At 43.2% G+C, this 20,259-nt stretch overlaps 1 protein-coding gene across 3 annotated transcripts in view; it reads right to left on the reverse strand.

The window, feature by feature from the left end:
- The window catches only part of helz (helicase with zinc finger), a 116,437-nt gene that overhangs the window by 13,791 nt on the left and 82,387 nt on the right, over positions 1-20,259 (reverse strand). For all 3 annotated transcript variants that reach the window (XM_062032874.1, XM_062032876.1, XM_062032875.1), the window contains exons 22-29: positions 19,960-20,143; positions 15,539-15,767; positions 12,601-12,877; positions 2,614-2,659; positions 1,402-1,589; positions 624-828; positions 455-537; positions 1-372 (exon numbers count right to left, since the gene is read on the reverse strand). The exon at positions 1-372 is cut by the window's left edge and continues 133 nt beyond it. In XM_062032874.1, the coding sequence (XP_061888858.1) occupies positions 1-372; positions 455-537; positions 624-828; positions 1,402-1,589; positions 2,614-2,659; positions 12,601-12,877; positions 15,539-15,767; positions 19,960-20,143 (1,584 nt within the window). The remainder of the gene's footprint in view (positions 373-454; positions 538-623; positions 829-1,401; positions 1,590-2,613; positions 2,660-12,600; positions 12,878-15,538; positions 15,768-19,959; positions 20,144-20,259) is intronic.

The raw sequence follows: 20,259 nt of genomic DNA on the forward strand, positions 1-20,259 counted from the left end.
TACTCCTCCAGACTCCGCCCCATCTAAAGTAGGCGACTGGACAGCTCTATGAGGGGCAATTTGACCGCTGAAGAAAGATGCGTTGTGGCCTCCACCTTGGAAGGCAGGACTAAGCTGTTGATTCTGCTGGACCATCCCTGGATGTTGAGGCTGGTTGACCCGATAAGGCAGCCTTGAGACTGGACACTGAGGGGGGAGAGCTCTTCCGCTGACAGGATGAGCGGGGAAAGCGGGGTTGGGTGGTGCCAGGTGGTAGTTGAGGGTTCTCTGGGCGGCGGAGGGATCTTTTCGGTGGAGCAGTGCATTGGGAAAACCAGCTATCCCATCAGTCTGTGATTCCGGAGTTCGATTTTGAGCCGAGTCAAAATCCCCCTGTAGAAAACATGCAACAAAAGTTTAAAAAAAAAAAATAGTAATGCCAATATTTATATGCATTCACCCATCAAGTACGTACCTGTTTATCCTTCATTTCTGTGTTTTTTCTCTCTGGTGTGTGAAGACAACTTGGCTCTGGCTTGGGACATCCTTCTAATTTGCCTGTATTAGTCAACGACATGTACAGTTATCTTCTTGTCCTATCCTGTTCCTGGTTATTTGCAGTAGAAATAAAAATCAAAGCATGCCGTTTCTGATTGCGTCTGATTGTAGATCGGTGTCGGGGCTTGGTTGGCCCACTCCGAGGGGAGATGGTTGTGCCACTCCACTGCAAGGAATTGGGGAACCTCGATTCTGGGCCTGCAAGAGGTTGAAGTTGTAGGCCATGGCTGCTTGGTGGCTCATGATACGTGGGTCAACAGCAAAGCGGTTCTGGTAACCTGGCCAAGGCAACTACAAAGAATACAAATCACAGTGGTGAATAATGATCATTGGATTGTAAAGAACAAACTTCTAGATAACATTTAGAGTGGCACCTTAATGTACGAGTAATTTGTAGTACGAGCTGTCTCTCTGCTTTTTGTTTTGCTTTAATTTGACACATTCCTGCCCTCCAACCACCAGAAGTGAGACATTTAATGCAAAGGAGTAGAAGCAAAATAACCGAATCGGAAAAACAAACCATTAAATGCATGTCAACCAGTGTCCACAGCATGCTGCCACAAACGTCTTAACGGCCGAAATGTATGCATAAAAAATATGGAGAAGCTGCAGATGTAGTGTTTGACATGTTTTAGTTTGTTGTAGTCGTGACCCAACAAACTGTACAGTCAAGCCAGGATTTCCCCTACATGTAAACGATCGTGGCGCAACGCCATGGCTAGATTAAGGCCGCCGATTTGAGTTACAAAGGTTTTGTGTTACGAGCTCAGTCGTGGATGGAATGATATGCCCGTAAATTGAGGTACCACTGTATGTGAATGTGTCATTATGTTTCTGGTGTATCAACAGAAGCAGAAAACTTACAGGCAGCGGCATGGGCATGACCATATTTCCACCATATACCGCCGGAACGTAAAGGATGCTGGCGCCTGTGTGAGGGTCTATCCTTTGAACAGGACTGGGTGACTTGCCAATGCCAGCTGAGGCACCACCCACGGGTGGTGTAAATGCCTGGATTGGGTTTCCCATTAGAACAGCTGGGCTGGGCTGGACTGCAATGAGAAATGAGAAGCAAATACTTCTTACCTTGGGATTAAAATTGCCAAACAGACTGAATTGCATGTCTGCCATTTGTCACATGTTTGTTCTACCCTAAAGTGTTACAGAGATTTTGTGAATATTGATATTTTTTTGATGCAGTATTAAGGAAAACAAACATTTGCAATGATCTGATGGTCTGTGCACAGCCTCATTTTATACAGTCTGATCTGGCCCAAGCATGTACCTAAGAACTCAAGAGGCAGTTTTTTTCGCTGAACCTCACCACATTTCATCCGAGTCAACTTCAAGTGGACTGAGACCACATCATGAAGCGGTCTCGGTCGGCTTGTTTTGTGCGCAACAGTGTTTGGATTATAGCATTCTTACTTGAACCACACTGTCACAGCAAACACATGAGATTTCATCGTAACTAAACCACACCTAAAATAAAATTGTGAATGGCACTTTTTTGTAGGGTTAAATGTAGCTTTGAGCTGCTGTTAGAATCAGCTGACTGGTTTTAGGATCAATGGCACTTCTGTATATATGTAATGTTATGTATAATCGGCTGCATTGCTTTGTTGCATTGCTATGTCTCTGCAACATACAGGTGAAATCTAAAAAAAATGGCTTGTATAGCAGCAATTAGATTTACAAGGTGGAATTAATATGTGACTTACTCATTCCATGCAACTTAAAATATATTGTAAGACTTATTTTGATATAAGTTTGATGATTGTGGCTTACAGTTTATGAAAACCTCAAATTGAAAATGTCAGAAAATTGGGGGTTTTCAAAAACTGTAAACCATGATCATCAAAATTATAACAAAAATGTGCCATATTTCACTTTGTACGTCATGAGTTTGTATCACATAGTAGTTTCGTTTAATTGAAATTACTGTTTTTTTAAACAAAATTCTATCTTTTTTACTTTCTCCTGTAGATCTACTAACATGTTGGCAGTACTCATAATTTTCACTGCAGCAAAAGAAGAACTCGCTGTAAAAATAAGTTGAACAAAATGAACACTCACCATATCCTTCAGGTGGAAGGTGTTCTGTTTGGTTCGCATGTTTGCCCTGAAAGATTTAGAAATGATCATTAGGAAGAGAGAATGATTTAAAGCCTAAAGAAGGGGTCACCAACCTGTCAATCGCTATCGACCAGTCGATCTTTGGGACCCTACCGATCGACCCCGAAAATATTTCAAAAAAATAATAATCATTATCATGACATCAGTGACACCCCCACCTGGAGAGTGACCAACAGGCACTCATTTTAACCCCTTAACACGCCCGCACGCCTCGCCTCTCTTCAGCCTCTCATCCCGCCGCTGTCGACATCGGCCGCAAAAATGGCTGCAACCTTCAGCCACTCGTCTCGCAAACTCGCATCACGACGTGCACCGGTTTCTAGCATCCAACATAAAAATCCTCTTCCCTCAACCACGACCATCATTGCTCGCATGCGACGGGAAGCTAACAAGCCAAATACTACAGTCTGTGAACATTGCTCCAAAGTACTGATATTGTGTTGATTTATATATAGATGATTGAACATTGACATGTGCAAAGGGAGTAACACATGAGAAAAAACAAGGCGGCAGCTAAAGGACTTCCCTGTTTATCCTCTATCACACGGAAAAAGACCCGCCAGGTGAACAGATGATTTTACTACGTCCAGCACTGACGTAAGCTGACTCGCGTCCCATATGTGACCATAGGATGAACCAATATTACGGTACTAAGACTGTAGGGGTCATAAACAGTTAGCAAACTGCACGGGCAATCTGTGGCTTGAGACTGGTTTGTCATTGGCCTTAGGAACGTTACAAAAAAAATTACCCCCAAAAAAATCAGCATGAAGCACAATGAAAAAAAAATGACATCAGTCAATAATAACACAAAGCTTTGTCTTTAAAAAACAAAATAAAAATAAAGCTACAAGAAACAGTTGGCGCAGGGGTAGATCTTGCTTTGGTTTTTGTTTGAGACCAGGGATCTTGGGCTTAAAATGGTTGGTGAACACTGGCTTAAATCTTGGTTGGGTTGTGCTATGTGTCGCAGCTTGGGGAATAAATAGGAGCATGAAAAGCTGCAGAGGGGTTCTGGCTGTCCTACATATGCCACAATTGTTATAGGTGTCAGCGCGAGCTAAACACATCTATAAAATAAACAGATGTTATTCCCTACTCTTGGGACTATTTTCAAGCTAATTTGGAATGGAGGGGCAGTCAAATCACTACATTGCCACCGGTCCAAGGCTGTCAGCAACCAGATACACAAATAGATAGCTTAGATATGGCATCATACTTTCCAGCATGCTTTATGTTTCATTTTTGGATCAGCTTCACAATACCATTCTTATTTTAAAATAAAGCATGGTTGTTATTATAAAAAAACATACAGCCAATGCCAGAGATTAGGAAGCTGATTTATAAGAGCATCAGACACCATGTTGAAAGTAAATTAAGTTAATTGAACTTATCAATTGTCAGTTCACTGTTTTCGGCAATAACGTAAGCAATCGTGGCCGTATTTGCTGAAGTTGACATATGTTCGTTCGATTGTTGCAATTTTCAGAGCTTATGTGGTTTGTTTTCCTAAAGCAGGGGTGTCCAAAGCGCGGCCCAGGGGCCATTTGCGGCCCGCAGCTAATTGTTTACCGGCCCGCCACACATTCTGCAAAAATTGCAAAATTGATAGTATTGCAAAAATAAATAAAAAACATTTAAAAACGTGGAATGAGGTGAAATCTAACAAGAAAATTTGCAATGTTGACACAAAGCTGCCAAGCAGGCTGTTTTTTTTTCTTTTGTCTTTCTTTATTTTTCTTTTTTTTGCCATTGTTAAAAAAAAGAATAAAGACAAACAAATCTATGTTATAATGAATTATTGACTTATTCATGGCTCCAATTACTTCAAAAATTTCACTTTAAAATGTTTTATGTGGAAAAAATATTGCATATATTGTGTGGTTGCCATATAAAAACATCAAAGTTTTCTTTGACAAAAGAGCATAAAACAAACAGAATAATAGTTCAAACGTAACTTAAGTGTTGAAAGTTAAAATGATAAATGATAAATGGGTTATACTTGTATAGCGCTTTTCTACCTTCAAGGTACTCAAAGCGCTTTGACAGTATTTCCACATTCACCCATTCACACACACATTCACACACTGATGGCGGGAGCTGCCATGCAAGGCGCTAACCAGCAGCCATAAAAAAAACTAATAAAATTGTATCATTTTAACTGTGGGGGACCTTTTGGATCCCAAATATATTTAGTGGGATTTTATTTAAATTTTCACTGTGATTACTCAAAAATAGAGATGTCCGATAATGGCTTTTTTGCCGATATTCCGATATTGTCCAACTCTTAATTACCAATTCCGATATCAACAGATACCAATATATACAGTCGTGGAATTAACACATTATTGTGCCTAATATTGTTGTGATGCCCCGCTGGATGCATTAAACAATGTAACTTAACCATACATTGATTAACGTGGACCCCGACTTAAACAAGTTGAAAAATTTATTCGGGTGTTACCATTTAGTGGTCAATTGTACGGAATATGTACTGTACTGTGGGGGGGGGGGGGGGGGTGTATATTGTAGGGTCCCGGAAGAGTTAGTGCTGCAAGGGGTTCTGGGTATTTGTTCTGTTGTGTTTATGTTGTGTTACGGTGCGGATGTTCTCCCGAAATGTGTTTGTCATTCTTGTTTGGTGTGGGTTCACAGTGTGGCGCATATTTGTAACAGTGTTAAAGTTGTTTATACGACTTCCCTCAGTGTGAAATGTATGGCTGTTGACTAATTATGCCTTGCATTCACTTATGTGTGTGTAAAAGCCGCATATATTATGTGACGCTGTTTGTATGAAGGAAACGCGGACGTGACGACAGGTTGTAGAGGACGCTAAAGGCAGTGCCAAGTGCCTTAGAGGAAATCGGGAGAAATTTGGGAGAATGGTTGCCCCGGGAGATTTTCGGGAGGGGCACTGAAATTCGGGAGTCTCCCGGGAAAATCGGGAGGGTTGGCAAGTATGCCCTAAGTCTGTGTTTTACTGGATATGTACCACTCCGTACAGCAGCGTTTTAAAAAGTCATTCATTTTACTTTTTGAAAACGATACCGATAATTTTCCGATATTACATTTTAAAGCATTCATCGGCCGATATTATCGGACATCTCTACTCAAAAACATTAAATATTTAAAATCAATGGGGTCCTGCATTATTGATGGGGACGGCGTGGCGACGGCGGTAGAGTGGCCGTGCCAGCAATCGGAGGGTTGCTGGTTACTGGGGTTCAATCCCCACCTTCTACCATCCTAGTCACGTCCGTTGTGTCCTTGGGCAAGACACTTCACCCTTGCTCCTGATGGCTGCTGGTTAGCGCCTTGCATGGCAGCTCCCGCCATCAGTGTGTGAATGTGTGTGTGAATGGGTGAATGTGGAAATACTGTCAAAGCGCTTTGAGTACCTTGAAGGTAGAAAAGCGCTATACAAGTATAACCCATTTATCATTTATTTATCTTTTAGGGCTCTAATTACTAAATACTGCATATTTCAGTTTTACTATAAAAAACAAAGTTGTCTTTGACAGAAAAGGCATAAAACTTTTTTTTTTAACTTTATATCAACCTGAAGTTAAAAGAGATTTACTGTAAGTGTTAAATAAAAACAAATAATAATAATTTGACTTATTTTTAACATTTTAATGACTGAGACCCTTTATGGTTCCCGGGAGCCCTAAATGTTAAAAAAAAATCCATATATTTTGTTATGGTTTGAAAATGAAAAATATCAAAATGACCCCCACATGCTTTAATATTTCCATGTGCGGCCCTCAGTGGAAAAAGTTTGGACACCTTGACCTAAAGCCATTTGATATTGCAGAGCTGTGGCTCATGAAGCCCAATGGGTGAAGGCAGCTGGTTGGCAGTTGTGGGGACTTTGTTAACCTTTACCTCAGGGCAGGGAGGACAGACGCAGGAACGCTCTGCCTAATAATTAATTGCACCGAAAGCAGGCCGGCACGCAGCTTTGACAGATGTGTAAAGTTGACACGTATTTTGGCATATAAGTGAATTATAATAAACATTTAAAAACAGATAAAAGGTCACACAAGCTCCTCCTTTGGCTACTGATGTAAACAGTAACTCAGGAATTTGCAGTTCTGGAAAGTGTACTAAATAATGGGTCTTACCCAATTTGTAAAAGGTCACAGTGCAAGCCTTACCAATACAAAATATTCAAGATCACTGAACGATACTGCTTTTAAATTTTGATCACAATAAAAAAACAGGAGATCAGTGTCACAATATCAACACAATATTTTAACTATGTCCCTCTACTGTTACAAACGATTGAGCAAAACAAATTCAATAATATACAATAACTACACAGCAATACCTTTCCAATACTCATTTAAATGAGGGGTTTTTTTCTCCAATAACCAGAAACTTACCCCCTGAATTTGTAAAAATTAGCAAAATCAGGTGGAAAACTGACGAAAAAAAGAAAATTTCTATCAGCACAAAGTTCTGCCAAGCAAGCCTAGAAAGAACATTTTGAAAAACAAGACTACATTTCCGGCAATTTGGTGTATTTCTACACCGTATTTTACCTTTAGATGTATTCTCATCTAATGACCTCTTTTGGCTGTCTTTTTTACATTTACTGTACATGTCCCATGTAATGTAACACAGAATTTGTAGTTTTTTTCAGTAGAAAATTTACTAACATTATTATCATTGAAAATGTAATGTACAATTATATAACATGCATGCAAATAACTTGGAAAACGTTTCCCATTTGGCAACACCCCCTTGGGTATTCTTCCGGTGTTATCTCTGTTTATATCCGCCACTTTAAAAATAAACCTTCTCGCTGGCTAGTAATAAATGCTCTAGAATTACAACTTGTTTGGAACAAACAGTGTTCAGATTTTAAATCATCCAAATACAATTAGCAGCAAAGTAGAAAGCCGTCAACGCTGTGGCTCGGAGAGTGAACGCAGCCGACGACAAGTAAGCAAAGCTAGATGAGGCTAACCATGCAAACTAGCGAGCAAGTTTCTGCTGATCGTCTACCTGTCCTGCAACTCAGTGCGGCGTCTTGGCAAGAGTAACAGCGAGTACCTGCGGCTGAGGCTGGCGTTCAACAAATTCTGTTTGGATCCCATTTCTCTGATATTTACTTAAAAAAACGAGGAAGTGAAAACTACTAAGCCCAATTTATTGTGTTGTTTCAAGCTAGCTTAGCAGCTAGTTTAGGGATTAGCATGTTTTCTCGTCTGCTTCTGCTTGTTCGGTGTGTAACATATTTAGCCTTGTCCTCCAGTAATAATGATACTTGTAAAGAAATGTAGTTTATTTGCCACAATGGAGGTGTGGATTATTAACTGAAGGGAGCGGCTCTGCACAGTGTATGGACATACACAGTTAGCGGCGAGCCACCTCGGTCAGCCAGGGGCCCAACAATGTACATGTAACAATGTACATGTTTTTGTGATTGGCATTGAAAGCCACTTTCTTTTTCATGGAAATGGACCGATACTGATCAGAGTAAAACAAATTGCACTGAGCCTAGTCTATGAAATTCGCTACACCTCCCTGATACCGAAGTACATGGCAAACTACTTCCATAACGTAAATGACCGCCATAACCACAACACCAGGGGGAGCTCCACAAACCACGTCAAACCCAGATTCCCATATAACAAAGGTTTTAACTCATTCTCTTTCTATGCCACATCAATATGGAATGCACTCCCTTAATTAATTAACTCCCAACAGGTGTAAAAGAAAATGCATCTCTATCCTCCTTCAAAACCGCACTAAAAGAACACCTCCAGGCAGCTACAACCCTAAACAAACACCCTCCCCTCACCACATCCCACCTCCCCGGATTGTAACTAATCAAATGTATATTCTTGTTCTTATGCTTTCTGAGCTCACTATGTTCACTGCTCGCTGTACATATCCTATGAAGTCAGACCTACACTGTTTCAATGTCCATTTCTCAGATAATATAATTGTTCCATCCAGCCATCCATCTTCTTCCGCTTATCCGAGGTCGTGTCGCGGGGGCAGCAGCATAAGCAGGGAAACCCAGACCTCCCTCTCCCCAGCCACTTCGTCCAGCTCTTCCCGGGGGATCCCAAGGCGTTCCCAGGCCAGCCGGGAGACAGTCTTCCCAACGTGTCCTGGGTCTTCCCCGTGGCCTCCTACCGGTCGGACGTGCCCTAAACACCTCCCTAGGGAGGCGTTCGAGTGGCATCCTGACCAGATGCCCGAACCACCTCATCTGGCTCCTCTCGATGTGGAGGAGCAGCGGCTTTACTTTGAGCTCCCCCCGGATGGCAGAGCTTCTCACCCTATCTCTAAGGGAGAGCCCCGCCACCTCATTTCGGCCGCTTATACCCGTGATCTTGTCCTTTCGGTCATAACCCAAAGCTCATGACCATAGGTGAGGATGGGAACGTAGGTGGACCGGTAAATTGAGAGCTTTGCCTTCCGGCTCAGCTCCTTCTTCACCACAACGGATCGATACAGCTTCCGCATTACTGAAGACGCGGCACCGATCCGCCTGTCGATCTCACGATCCACTCTTCCCTCACTCGTGAACAAGACTCCGAGGTACTTGAACTCCTCAACTTGGGGAAGGTTCTCCTCCGCAACCCGGAGATGGCACTCCACCCTTTTCCGGGCAAAAACCATGGACTTGGAGGTGCTGATTCTCATCCCAGTCGCTTCACACTCAGCTGCGAACCGATCCAGTGAGAGCTGAAGATCCTGGCCAGATGAAGCCATCAGGACCACATCATCTGCAAAAAGCAGAGACCTAATCCTGCAGCCACCAAACCAGATCCCCTCAACGCCTTGACTGCGCCTAGAAATTCTGTCCATAAGTTATGAACAGAATCGGTGACAAAGGGCAGCCTTGGCGGAGTCCAACCCTCACTGGAAACGTGTCCGACTTACTGCCGGCAATGCGGACCAAACTCTGGCAGTGATCATACAGGGAGCGGACCGCCACAACCAGACAGTCCGATACCCCATACTGTCTGAGCTCCCATGCACCCTCAAGGACCCTGCCGAGAGTATAGAGCTGGTCCACAGTTCCACGACCAGGACGAAATCCACACTGTTCCTCCTGAATCCGAGGTTCGACTATCCGGCGTAGCCTCCTCTCCAGCACACCTGAATAGACCTTACCGGGAAGGCTGAGGAGTGTGATCCCACGATAGTTAGAACACACCCTCCGGTTCCCCTTCTTAAAGAGAGGAACCACCACCCCAGTCTGCCAATCCAGAGGTACCGCCCCCGATGTCCACGCGATGCTGCAGAGTCTTGTCAACCAAGACAGCCCCACAGCATCCAGAGCCTTAAGGAACTTCGGGCGGATATCATCCACCCCCGTGGCCTTGCCACGAGGAGCTTTTTAACTACCTCAGCAACCTCAGCCCCAGAAATAGGAGAGCACGCCACAGATTCCGGGGCGGCGTGGCGAAGTTGGTAGAGTGGCCGTGCCAGCAATCGGAGGGTTGCTGGTTACTGGGGTTCAATCCCCACCTTCTACCATCCTAGTCACGTCCGTTGTGTCCTTGGGCAAGACACTTCACCCTTGCTCCTGATGGCTGCTGGTTAGCGCCTTGCATGGCAGCTCCCGCCATCAGTGTGTGAATGTGTGTGTGAATGGGTGAATGTGGAAATACTGTCAAAGCGCTTTGAGTACCTTGAAGGTCGAAAAGCGCTATACAAGTATAACCCATTTATCATTTATTTATATTCCCCAGGCACTGCTTCCTCATAGGAAGACGTGTTGGTGGGATTGAGGAGGTCTTCGAAGTATTCCCTCCACCGATCCACAACATCCGCAGTCGAGGTCAGCAGAACACCATCCTCACCATACACGGTGTTGATAGTGCACTGCTTGCCCTTCCTGAGGCGGCGGATGGTGGTCCAGAATCGCTTCGAAGCCGTCCGGAAGTCGTTTTCCATGGCTTCCCCGAACTCCTCCCATGTCCGAGTTTTTGCCTCCGCGACCGCCGAAGCCGCACACCGCTTGGCCTGTCGGTACCTGTCCGCTGCCTCAGGAGTCCTATGAGCCAAAAGAACCCGATAGGACTCCTTCTTCAGCTTGACGGCATCCCTCACCGCCGGTGTCCACCAACGGGTTCTAGGATTACCGCCACGACAGGCACCAACTACCTTGCGGCCACAGCTCCAATCAGCCGCCTCGACAATAGAGGCGCGGAACATGGTCCATTCGGACTCAATGTCCAGCACCTCCGTCGTGACATGTTCAAAGTTCTTCCGGAGGTGGAAATTGAAACTCTCTCTGACAGGAGACTCTGCCAGACGTTCCCAGCAAACCCTCACAATGCGTTTGAGCCTGCCAGGTCTGTCCGGCATCCTCCCCCACCATCGCAGCCAACTCACCACCAGGTGGTGATCGGTAGAAAGCTCCGCCCCTCTCTTCACCCGAGTGTCCAAAACATGAGGCCGCAAATCCGACGACACAACTACAAAGTCGATCATGGAACAGCGGCCTAGGGTGTCCTGGTGCCAAGTGCACATATGGACACCCTTATGTTTGAACATGGTGTTCGTTATGGACAATCTGTGACGGGCACAAAATTCCAATAACAAAACACAGCTCGGGTTCAGATCCGGACGGCCATTCTTCCCAATCACGCCTCTCCAGGTTTCGCTGTCGCTGCCAACATGAGCGTTGAAGTCCCCCAGTAGAACGAGGGAATCACCCGGGGGAGCACTCTCAAGTACTCCCACGAGTGAATCCAAAAAGGGTGGGTACTCTGAGCTGCGGTTTGTCGCGAAGCGCAAACCACATTCAGGACCCGTTCCCCCACCCGAAGGCGGAGGGAAGCTACCCTCTCGTCCACCGGGTTGAACTCCAACATGCAGGCTCTGAGCCGGGGAGCAACAAGAATTGCCACCCCAGCCCGTCGCCTCTCACTGCCGGCAACGCCAGAGTGGAAAAGAGTCCAGCCCCTCTCGAGAGAACTGGTTCAAGAGCCCTTGCTGTGCGTCGAAGTGAGTCTGACTATATCTAGCCGGAACTTCTCCACCTCACGCACTAGTTCAGGCTCCTTCCCCCCCAGCGAGGTGACGTTCCACGTCCCAAGAGCTAGCTTCTGTAGCCGAGGATCGGACCGCCAAGTGCCCTGCCTTCAGCTGCCGCCCAGCTCACATAGCACCCACCCTTTATGACCCCTGCTATGGGTGGTGAGCCCATAGCTCTTCGGGCTGTGCCCGGCCGGGCCCCATGGGGACAGGCCACCAGGCGCTCGCCATCGTGCCCCACCTCCGGGCCTGGCTCCAGAGGGGGACCCAGGTGACCCGCGTCCGGGCGAGGGAAATCTGGGTCCATAGTTTTTATTATTCATTGAGGTCTTATAATTGTTGATGACTGAAATATGCTGATAGCAACCCAACCTAACCCCCCCGCCCCAACCCCCTCCACATCCCACCCCCCGGAATGTAAATAATTCAATGTATATACTCTGAACTATTCTGATTCTGAGGATTCACTTGTGTGATGACTGTATTGTGCTGATAGTATATATTTGTACCATGATTAACAAGTTGAAAAACTTATTCGGGTGTTACCCGAATAAGTGGTTTATACGGAATATGTACTGTACTGTGCAATCCACTAATACAAATTTCAATCAATGGCCGATCGATCAGGGCATCGCTACCTGTTGTGCCTCTATGTGAAAGCCTTTTATTATGTCACTCCTTTTAAACAGCTCTCAGGTTATTCAGAACAATCTCTTTACTTTTTCCCCAGCGATAACTCAGCAGTTCTTCGACACGGCAAATGAGCTCTTTAAATATCCACTACTTTATCCTTTATGCATATTTTCTACAGCTCAAAGTCGTGTTTCTACTAAAGCAGTATCCAATATGGGTTTGTGAGGAAAAGCTATATTTAAGTGACCCTTTCTTGATTGTTGTTACTCCAGCAGTAAACCTTACCTTAGGAGGTGACTGTTGCTGTTGTGCCTGCTTTGCAGAAGTGGCCTGCACATGTTGAGGATGAGGATGATGGTGGTGGGGATGCAGTGCCTGTGAAGAAGACTGGTGGCCTTGCAGTAGCCTGAGGGCACGAGGGATAAATTCTGGCGCCAGAGGGTTGAGAACATAGGTCTTCTTTAGCTCCAGGGCTTCGAGCTGAGCCTTAATCTGCTCGAAGGTGATGCCATGGAGGCTTTCGTTTTCATGACAGATGGACACAAAATGCTCCCAGAACTTTCTGAAAACAGAGGAAAACAACAACTTCAGTGGTATTCGCATTACACTGCAATTCTATCCAGCAGCGATTGCCGGCATCATGCAGAGCCCATGTGATCATAGCCACTACTGTTCTTTTAGATACCGCAGCGTACTGATTTCCTACCCTGTGCACTTTCAAGTGATGGACAGGAAGTGGTCTGCCTAAAAGCGGACTAAAACGTGAAGCATCGGTGTGGATGCAGATATTTAGTCATACGAAACACACAAGACTGCCGATCGAGGTCTTGACAGCCAGTGTCGAGCCTGTTGAGGTTGTGTCATGTCGATGGTGTGAAGAGGTTATTCCGGACGCCCGCAAATCACCCCGCCTGCATCTCTGCATCTGTTTTGAACACGTCACCTCCCACGGAATACATGAAGTCGTGAACGGAGGAAGGTTTCTCATTGTTAACCCATTGGTTTTTGAGTTTTTCCTTGCCCTGATGTGGGATCTGAGCCGAGGATGTCGTCGTGGTTTGTGCAGCCCTTTGAGACACTCGTGATTTAGGGCTTTATAAGTAAACATTGATTGATTGATTGATTGATTGAGGAAGACGAGTGCAGAAGATGACGACAGCAGTATGCCATTGTTCAGTAGAGATGAGAACATAAGCTTGAAATAACAACAATGCACTTCAGGTAATAAGGAACTTTACTGTATTAAACAAATTAATTACTTATACTTCCGGTTTCACTTACATTAAAAGAAACACTATAAACCAGTGGTGTCCAAAGTGCGGCACAAAGCTATCATCAGGCCCACAGCTTGTTTTATATTATAGTATTGTAAAACTGAAATTGGTTATTCCGAGAGCCCAAAAAAAGGCTGCGGGCTATAGAGCGTTTTCTATTCAGGCTCCAGTACTCTGGAATGCCCTCCCGGTAACAGAGATACTACCTCAGAAGCATTTAAGTCCCATCTTAAAACTCATTTGTATACTCTTGACTTTAGATAGACCCCCCCTTTTAGACCAGTTGATCTGCCGTGTCTTTTCTGCTCTGCCCCTCTCTCCTGCGTGGAGAGGTGGGTGACCACAGATGAAGCGCTAGCTGTTCAAAGTCGGGACCCGGGGTGGACCACTCAACCACTCATCTGTGCATCAGTTGGGGACGTCTCTGCACTGCTGACTTGTCTACATTCAAGATGATCCCCTGCTGGCCCCACTATGGACTGGACTCTCACACTATTAACTAGATCCACTCGACATCCCTAGTGTGAATGTGAGTGTGGATGTTGTCTGTCTATCTGTGTTGGCCCTGTGATGGGGTGGCGACTTGTCCAGGGTGTACCCCGCCTTCCGCCCGAATGCAGCTGAGATAGGCTCCAGCGACCCCCCGTGACAAGCGGTAGAAAATGGATGGATGGATGGGTTATTAATGGCATGTACTATTAGAAATTATTTGTCATCTATACTACAAAGTTTATAAGTTCTTAAGCAGGGGTCGCCAACCAGTCGATCTCGAAAGAGGCAAACATGTCAAACCCATGCGCGAGACCATGATAAACTGTCTCGTTTTTTGCAAACGTAATTTGCATGACGTGCAAATCTAAATAAATAAATAAAAAATCAAGTTGCTGCAATCCATTAAGGCTGGCTGCAGCAACTCGTTTAAGGACATGGGGCCTTGGACTTTTGTAAAGTTTGGACATTATTTTTGTCATTTAAAAAAAAAAAACCCATCATAAATACTATATAGAGCCATGTATGTTCAATAATAGGTTGCTTGAATCAAATGAAATATAAAAGTATAAAATATCTATATGTGGCAGTATCGGAGAATGTTATGTACGTAGTGCATTCAAGTACCCTTGATTAAAACTGGAAACACAAGTGTCACTACTTTTTAAAGAAAGGGGGATACTTAACTCCTAAGATATGCACTAATAATATATTCATAATAATAATAATATATTGTGATTTGTATTAGCAACAGTGAATGGGAGTGTGAATGTGCGATGAGCTGGCGACTGGTGTACCCCGCCTTCTGCCCGAGTGCAGCTGGGATAGGCTCCAGCACTCCCTGCCACCCTGAAAGGGACACGCGGTAGAAATGAATGGATGGATCCATTGATGATAATTTATGTGTAGCAGCCAACTAATCTCTACACTCTAAAGTAAAGGGACTCTTGACGGATGTATAATCAACTTTAAGTGAATAATAACTGGGTTGGGTCCCACCTTTAAAAAGTAAAAAATAATGTTCATACATGTGTTTTTAAAAAAGCTGGCTTCAATCAAATCCATACAATATTTTTTTTTTAAATGCATGTAAAAAATAATTTATTCATATATATAGAGATAGGGAGATAAATAGAAATAGAGCGATGGAACAAAATACAGAGAGCGGAATAGAGAGAGTAATAGAGAGATAAAGAGATATATATAGAGAGCGAGGTAAAGAGAGAAATAGAGAGAAAGATCAAAGAGGAAAATGAGATAGTGCTAGAGACAAATAGAGATAGAGGGAGATGGAAATAGCGAGAGAGAGAAAAATAGAGAGAGCTAGAGATCGACACATACATATAGAGAAATAGAGAGAGATCGGGAGAGAGATATAATTAATATCTGCTAATCAAGGGTGCTATATCAGTACTGTGTCAAAAGTGGAAAAAAACGAGACAGCCCAAGCCTGTATTTACCTGCAGCGTCCCACAGAGCACAGTGCAATTGGGTCGCCCACCACTGCAACCAGCGACTGAGCTCTTGTGATGGCTGTGTTAAGCAGCTTGTAGTTGGACAAAAATCCATAGTCCAGGTCCTCCGTGGAGTCCTCCACTAGCTGCTCTTTCCTCTTGATGGCTGTCTGCTTGTGCTTGCAAGTATGCCGCGTCCGCACCGTGCTCAGAAACAGCACTCTGAACTGCTTACCTGTAAGAAGGTGCTTTGGTTGAGTATATCAGACCTCCTTCAAAAATGTAAGATCCTTGTTGAGAAATTATCACAGACACATTTACCTGTCGTTGCTATAACATTTAAAATCAAGTTTTCTGTAGTTTCTTTTCTGATGCTAAATAATTAATTACAATTTTAAGGAACTGCAAAACCTGCATTCACAATCTGCTTGTCATAAATATCAACTGAACGCTTTAAAGGGAAACTGCATTTTTAAAATTTTTTATTGAACCTTATTTCAGACAATAACACACGTGAATTTTAAACAGTTGACACCTGATAGTAAGAGGCAGCTAACAATGCAGGTGCTGGGGTTATGATCTAGTTTGCCAATAAAGCACTCTAAAAACATCTAAAAACCACCAACACTGTTTTACACACATGTTGTAAGCATGTACTGTATGTAATGAAGCAACAAGCATGTTCATGATAACACCATAACTTCCAGGATATAAGCCGCTACTTTACTACACTTTTGACTACGTTTACACTGCAGGCCAAAGTGGCCCAAATCTGATTTTTTTCGAGCTTGACTGTTTACACTGCAAGTAAAATGTGATTTTTATCTGACTCCAGTGTAAGTGCACATGTGGTCCCAACTTGGCCTCGACGTCACTTGCATGCGCACTTCGATAAAGTGAAAACCAAAGGAAGTTGACCGGGAGGAGGTCGCTACTACTACAAAATAAATAAAAAATCGCAACACCTTAAAAAATAGTGTTTTTTTTACGTGTATACCATACCATACCAACTTTATTTATAAAGCCCTTTAAAAACAACCACAGTTGAAGTACAAAGGGCTGTAAACCACAAAAAAATACAGGCAAAGGACAGACTAAAAAATAAAATTTCAAACAGAGGTAAAATACACATTGAAAAAGCAAATACAAATTATCTTAAGAATAATTTGTTAGATAAAAAGCAGTTAAAAAGTTAAAAACAGTTAAAAAAAAAAGTTAAAAACAGTTATGTAAATGAAAGTAATATAATGTATGAATGGATGTACCGTATTTTTCGGAGTATAAGTCGCTCTGGAGTATAAGTCGCACCGGCCGAAAATGCATAATAAAGAAGGGAAAAAACATATATAAGTCGCACTGGAGTATAAGTTGCATTTTTTGGGGAAATTTATTTGATAAAACCCAACACCAAGAATAGACATTTGAAAGGCAATTTAAAATAAAGAAAGAATAGTGAACAACAGGCTGAATAAGTGTACGTTATACGACGCCTAAATAACCAACTGAGAACGTGCCTGGTATGTTAACGTAACATATTATGGTAAGAGTCATTCAAATAACTATAAAATATAGAACATGCTATACGTTTACCAAACAATCTGTCACAATCTGTCACAAATTAATCGCTAAATCCGATGAAATCTTATACGTCTAGTCTCTGCACTATTGACAAGCGATGCACCAAAAATTTGGTCGTCTTAAATAGAAACCGAAACGCGGTGTTGTGATGAAATATCCATTTCCGCTGGCGACAGAGTCTTTCCGGCGCACATGACAAAGCTGACTAAAAAAATCACATTCGTGTCACATTGCGTTTAGACTGAAGTCACATTTGAAAAGGTTAGGTTCCAATCAAATTCAGGACTACTTTCTGATGTGGCCTGAATCTGAAAACCTGACTCTCGCCAGACCCTTGTAGTTCACTGTGCTCCACACAAGGGTCTGGGCTTGAAGGCATTGCAAACTCCTACTAAATAGCAAAAAATAATGAGCCAATCAGGATCGCCTAGCGGGATTTCATAGATGTGACGTAGCGCTGAAGCGATTGTTTGATTCAAACAACAATGGAGCAGTTGTGTGCTGATATTGATTCTGCTATTGCAACTGTTTTGTCAACTCTATCGAATATTAATTCTTTAAAAGATGAACAGAGAACGGTTTTGAAGGCATTTATTGGTGGCAAGGATGTTTTGGCTCTTCTTCCGACCGGGTTTGGATTTCCCAGCGTCGCTCTCATCAGCGTCACGGGTTGATTTCCACTTTGTGAGTGGTTGAAGTAGCACGTCATTCAAGATAACGGACAAGTGGCTTATCCAATCACATACAATCATTTGTTTTTACAAGGCCCCGCCTTCTGAAATACATCTCCTATTGAGAACTCCCAGATTATTGTGTGGAGCTCAGCAAACTACAAGGATCTGGCGAGAGTCAGGTTATGAATCTGATGCCAAAGGATCAGATTTGAAGCACTTAAGCGCGTTTAGACTGGCAAACAAATCTGATCTGTGTCACTTGAGGGCAAAAAAATTATGTGTGTGTGCAGTGTAAACACGGCCTTTGAACCTTGTGACTTACAAGACGGTGCGGCTAATTTTTGGACTTTTCTTCACTGACGCCATAAAAAAGTTAAAAAAACAACAACAAGCAAATACACTGAGAAGGTGTGCTATGGTGCCATCTTTTGGGCAAGTTCGCTTACTGCAGGTGCTGCAGTGTCCTTCCAGTAGTGTTTTTTTGGGGGGGGTTTCAACCGAAGTGTCGTTCCGTCTTCTAGCCGTCCGTATTGTTTCTACTTGTATGGATTCTTCATTCGTTACTCCAAGCAAAGGTTGTAAGTATATAACTAAAAATATGCTAACACGTTTACAAGTGTCTGTGTTAGTATTAACTCACAAATGCAATCTTTTTGTATTGTTTCACTTTTACAAATTCCGCAGTAAACCGTGGAGTTATTGATTCTGTTTAGTCGATTGGAAAGCTAGCTTCCGCAGCTAGTGTGTCCATGACAATGACTTCTGTTTTGCTTGAACATCTGTTTTACTGCCGTATTACAGACACCGTTTAGAAACAATTAAGGTATGTAAATAAACATGTATTTTTCTTTGTAAATATATTCATTTAACAACGTATATATCTAAGGCTTACAGTTTGGTGCGGCTAATATATGGAAAAACATTTTTTCTCCCTAAAATTTATTGGGTGCGGCTTTATAGTCTTGAAAATACAGTAATATTTACAGTATTTTGCTTATTATAAGCATTACTACAATTTCTTTCTAGAGTGCATTGATTTCACAGAGCGCTTATCAACACAGCGTTACTAAGCGATGTCTGGCCCAAGCCCGTGTACTCTGCGGCCCTCTCCATTATGTAGTTGAATAGCCCCGGCCTATGGTGATCAAACATTTGGCTCTGGAGGTTGCTGATGAATCTTACAAACAAACTCCTCCTTGCATGACAAATTTCAAAATCAGGCATAAACTAGAGTGCCGTCTGTTTCTCTGCGTCCAAGTGTGATTAATAAGGGAGCCAGCGATTTGTGGAAAGCAAGTGGAAGGTGCAGGGGAGAGACTGTCTGAATCTCTTATTCTGCTTATAATGAGAATTGATGAAGGTCAATGTGACCACTGGTAAGTGCAGTGGGAAATGCAATATGCAGTTCTTTCTCACAAACTGAAAGTGGGGATAGGTAAACCTTTATCAATATATATTAACAAAGGCCTTTGGGATGTAAGTTTGTTTGTGGCTTTTACTTAATGACCATTACAACTTGTGACAGTAAGAAATCTTGTCAGTGCACAAGTAATTAGCAGTCTTGGCAAAAACAGACTAAAAATCATACCATACCAACAAGACGATCATTTTAAATGGCAACAACCATCATATTGATACAATCACATTTAAATTCAACAAGACAGAGGTAAGTGAGTACTATAGCTTATATTTAACACAAAAGGTAACACTTTAGTATGGGGAACATATTCACCAAAAATTAGTTGCTTATTAACATGCAAATTAGTAACATATTGGCTCTTAATTAGTCATTATTAAGTACTTATTAATGCCTTCTTCTGCATGGCCTTATTATACAACCAGTAAGCCATTAACTAAGAGTCTAACCTCAGAATTATTGCTTATTAGTAACCCTAACCCCCATATGTTCCCCTAGTCAGGGGCGCCGCTAGGGATTTTGGGCCCCATGAAAATAATCTTAACAGGGCCCCCTGTATTATAATTTCATCATCATTAGGGGCCTCTCTGGGCCCCCCTCCATCATGGGCACCTAGAATCCGTCTCCTTTACCCCCCCTTTTCGGCGCCCCTGACCCTAGTGTCCAAATAACTCTAAATTAAGTCTTTGTTACTTAGAATATGTTCCCCATACTATGTGTTACCACACAAAATACCGTGATAGAAGGCTTTCACTCACCCTGTACATTGAGTACTCTCTCCACGCTGACCTCATGCATTCTCTTCTTTCTGAGCTCAGCACGAATGCGAAAGACCTGGTCAGAATATGGCGAAACCACTCCGATGCTACCCTCGTCCAGCTTGCCCCAAGCTACCGGCCATTTCTTCCGCAACTCCTCTACTCGCTCCACAATCTCAAACACCTGTGGAACAAAAAAGAAACAAATTCTTAGATTGTAGGTCTTTACGCAACAAAGTACCGGACGAAACTGTCTGATTTTAAATAAATGTTCTTACTATCAACATGAATATAAAAGAC

This window comes from Entelurus aequoreus, linkage group LG22, assembly GCF_033978785.1.
Source record: "Entelurus aequoreus isolate RoL-2023_Sb linkage group LG22, RoL_Eaeq_v1.1, whole genome shotgun sequence".
NCBI classification, from domain to species: domain Eukaryota; kingdom Metazoa; phylum Chordata; class Actinopteri; order Syngnathiformes; family Syngnathidae; genus Entelurus; species Entelurus aequoreus.